Source organism: Bactrocera tryoni, unplaced genomic scaffold, assembly GCF_016617805.1.
Source record: "Bactrocera tryoni isolate S06 unplaced genomic scaffold, CSIRO_BtryS06_freeze2 scaffold_925, whole genome shotgun sequence".
Classification (NCBI taxonomy): Eukaryota; Metazoa; Arthropoda; class Insecta; order Diptera; family Tephritidae; genus Bactrocera; species Bactrocera tryoni.
The window spans coordinates 87,227-91,499 of NW_024396572.1; the positions used below are offsets into that span (position 1 = coordinate 87,227).

The 4,273-nt window shown below is 44.7% G+C and overlaps 1 protein-coding gene across 1 annotated transcript; it reads left to right on the top strand.

Annotated features, from left to right (window-relative positions):
• Positions 1-2,013: 2,013 nt before the first annotated feature.
• LOC120782060 lies at positions 2,014-3,211 on the top strand. Its single transcript, XM_040114217.1, has 3 exons — positions 2,014-2,214; positions 2,275-2,787; positions 2,830-3,211. The coding sequence occupies exons 1-3, from the start codon at positions 2,014-2,016 to the stop codon at positions 3,022-3,024; spliced, it is 909 nt and encodes a 302-aa protein (XP_039970151.1). The 3' UTR covers positions 3,025-3,211.
• Positions 3,212-4,273: the final 1,062 nt, after the last annotated feature.

Sequence of the window (4,273 nt, forward strand, 5' to 3'; positions counted from 1 at the left end):
TAAGAAAAACTAATACAGATGTGTTCCAATTATAAACGATCTTCAGTTCTATTTGGCAGATATTCCGAAGCCAATTGTGTTGTAGAGACGTTCAACTTAAATGTATCACAATATTATTACAGATGTTGCAGGGTTAGTTGAAATTGCAGCCGACTCATCACAATCATCTGAAGAACAGACAACAGTAGGGGCAGAACACCTCTACCCCTCCGTCATTCCTCGAAAAAGTAAAAAAACTTGCTCCAAAGCATATTCTTAGTGAACTTGGAAATATGCTAAAGAAAAGATAATAGTTTTCTGAATAACGACTTGAAATTGAAAAAGAAAAGGTTAATTTGGAAAAGTTATAGCTAGTATCGGAGAGAGAAAAGTTGAATAAAGTGTTTGAAATAAGAATATTGAAGCTGGAGCAGAAAGAATGACTGGCACTGATTGAACTAAATATTCTTATGAATGTCTCTAAATGTGATATCATGAAAAGTAAGTATAACTTTTTATATGTATATAAAGCCAAATGGAAAATTAATTTTTGATTTAATTATAATTTTTATATTAATTAAACATGTTTTGAAAGTTAAATTGATTAAACGATTTTTTTTTACTTCAAAGCTATTTGGGATAATTTATTCCTGTCCTGAAATATCTTGGCTGATATTTGTTTAGTGAACAGCTTTTAAACATTTTTGTATCGTGAGTAGAGTCACTGTAGCCAACGACAACATTTGATATTTCCAATTTCATATACTATATATGATTTCAGGAAAAGAATGCTTCATGATTTTTTACTTTGGCTTCGGGGAGTTTTATTTCAAAATGGTAGTTCGCTGAACGCTTTTCGTACTATTTCGGAGCGCTCACCATCCCAATAGTTGACGCAATTTTTTGTATTGATGCACTTTCTCCAGATGAACCCACTAAAAACATCGTCTCTTGCTATGAAGGTGAATAAGTGAGCGAATTGAGTACGGCTATACGTAGCATTTTTTGGAACCGATTATAATCTATTGTGGTTAAAATATCATTGCACCACTGAATTGACTTTGGAACAATATATTGCAAGTAAAGAAGATGCCGAAATTGATTGAAATTTATTCACGAATTAATCAAATAATATTTCTTTCTCAACATACAGTTTTGGCATTACCTGAAGGAATTTCTCGTGGTTTGATTTTTTCAAGTTGCAAGAGTATAAAATGGTAGATTACACCCCAACTTCGCCCATTCTTTTATTTTTTTTTTGATTTTACACTCAAAAAAGCTTTACCAAAATGTGATATAGCACTCAGTATAAACGATATAGACATTGATCCAGTTAAAAATTTTATTTATATAGTGTTAACAGTGAATATAAAAATTACCTGGATACGCAAGCCGGGATATTAAATTTAATTTCAGACAAGAGAGGAATTCCAGGAGTTTTACTAAGATTTTTTATTAGCTTTCGAAGTGGCAAGCGACTAGTGTTTGGAGGACGACTTGACCTAGTATCTCGTTGGGAATGCCCTGAAGCAAAAAGTTTTTGGTTTTGAACGTAACATAATATAATTTGTCAGAACAGATTTGTTAGCTAAGGTTCCATATTACAGACCCATAGTCCGTCATAGCTCTAACAAAAGTTGAAAAGAAAGTTTTAGTTTACGGATCTTTAAAGTTTTTAGATCAGCATTTAACAAAAGTAAGTTATCCTAAGATAGGGATGTAAGGCAGGTCGCCTCCAAGCTGGTGCATCCTGGGTAACACTAAATGACCTGCGGCCTTCACGGCCTAACAACTCCCTGGACGACTTTGGCTTTGGACTGGTTTTTGAGAAACTTTTTTTTTACTGGATTTGGTAGAACTCTGGGCTGGTGGTGGCGGCATTCTGACACCTGAGTACGATGAAGTGACACTCATCAGAAAGGGCTGACAGGCTAATGTCGCAACTGCCCTTTTCCCGAGATAACCTTGGGACCATAAAAGGCGGACTACCTTTCCGGACGACGGATAGCGGCTCTGAGTGGGGACCGTTTTTGCATGGACAATTTGACTAACTACAAAAATGACGTGGCCAAGAAAGTGCTGAGCGAGAACGATAGGGTAGGACCGGAAACCAGCAGGACAGAACCGGCGATCAAGCCGCAGAAGTCGCACGAGGGAGAAACCTCCCTTGTTACGAAACCGCGAACAGGAAAGGCGCCAACCTTTAGCGAAATCGCTAAAGGCGCTGGGACCATGGTACTGGGGGTGCTCGACCGTAGTAGGGAGGACGGTGCCATCTCCCATGATGAATGAAAGAGGGTAGCGGCGGCTATTTCATCGGCCTTCCTGAGGGTGGTCAAGGAAAACACGGGGCCACCCGCGAAATGTGTGATTGCCGGTTGGCACCAGGGGCTGCACAAGCTCACAAGTTGTGCTGACGAGAGATCGGCCATCTTATACAAGAAGGCAGTCTTTCTGGTGAGGGAGGCTTGGAAGGGAGTCAGACTGGAGGCCGTGGTCAAAGAGGATCTTCCTCTTCGTCATAGGGCTCGCGTTTGGCTGCCGGCCGAACCTTTCACTCCGAGTGAGATGGAGGAAATCCTCAGATATTGTAATCCCTCACTTCCAACGCAGGACTGGACAGTCTTAAGGCTGGAGAGAACCGATGAACCGTATCGGCAAGCGCTGATAATACTAAACACGGAATCCATCGGTCCTCTCAGCAAAACAAAGGGAGCCATAAGCTATGGTTTTGAGATGATAGTGCTGAAAGTACTTCCATCGGATGCCAGAGCTGATGGCCCCCAAGCTGCGGTGGATATAGCAAAGGTTACCGACGGTCAAACGACCGTGGAAATCGATGCGACAGAGGGCGCCGACGATCAAATTACCGTGGAAGTCGATCCGAATCTCTCGGATGTGGCGAGTGTTGGGGGCGGTGCGTCGATTGGCGACTCCGTCTTCAGCCTCGAACAACTGTTTGAGGAGGTTCGGGTCGATCACGACTTGGGCGCTGAAATAGCGCTCCTGGAGGAAAGTCTGAAGGATGAAATTCCTCCTGATTAACCTCCAGCATGCGAAAGCGGCCTCCGCCAATCTGTTGCTCCTTCTGGAACAAGACGAAGATGATGGCGTCCTGATCCAGGAACCGTGGCTGACTGGTAACGGGATCGCTGGATTGAGGGCAAAGAGCCGTAGGCTACTGACGGTCAAGGATGCAGGTAGGAACAGAGCCTGTATGCTGGTAAAGAAAGAATTAACGGTATTTCTTTTACCTAATTTCAGCAGCGCTGACATTGTGACAGCGAAATTAGAGAGTGACGTCGGAGATTTCTGGCTTATCTCCGCATACATGCCACACGATGATGTGGTGGAGCCACCTCCCTTACTGCTGAGGAGGACCTTAGCCGAAGCGTCTAAGACTGGCACCGGCGTCATCATCGGATCCGACGCTAACTCGCGGCACCACATCTGGGGAAGCTCGGATACTAACAGTAAAGGTGAGTCGCTTTTTGATTTCATTATTGGCGAAGATCTTCGCATTTGTAAAAGAGGAAACTCTCCTTTTTTTGTGACCGTCTTTTAGGAACCCTAGGAACACGGACTGGGAAGGTTACCGCAGGAGGCTTCGGCAAACTCTCCCACGCGCACCGGGGGTGGACTCGTTAGCCACTACCGATGCGGTGGAGGAGTGGGTTGAAGACTTCAGCTCCGCGTGCAAGGCTGCGCTGGAGAGGTCCTGTCCACTGAGGTCGCCGAAGGGCAAAGGGAAACCTCTATGGCGGACTACGGAGCTCTCAGATATCAGGGCGTCTTGTAGACGGCTCTTCAACAAGGCCCGCAGAAGTGGGTTATCTGATGACTGGGCTTTGCATAAAGTAGGACTTTCAATATATAAGTCCGAGTTAAAAAAAGCCAAGAGGACCTCGTGGAAGTGCTTCTGTGAAAAAGTGGAAGACTGTCACGAGTCCTCGAGATTCAGGCGTATTCTCGCAAAAACCCCAGTGTCCCTGGGACGCAAATGGGAAGTGGGCCCTCAGTAGTGAAGAAACATTTCAAATGCTTGTCGATACTCACTTCCCGAGCAACATGTCCTCTGTGAGGGGATCTCTCGGGGTGCCGCATGACAATTGCGCGGCCTTTGCCGGCATCCTGGACGAGCGACACTTGACGTGGGCGATTAACTCGTTCAAACCGTTCAAGTCCCCGGGACCAGACGGCATCATACCAGCGCAGCTGCAACAGGCTGTTAAGGTGTCATGCAGCTGGTTGGCACCTATCTATGCGAACTGCATCAGATTAGGTTACATCCCGG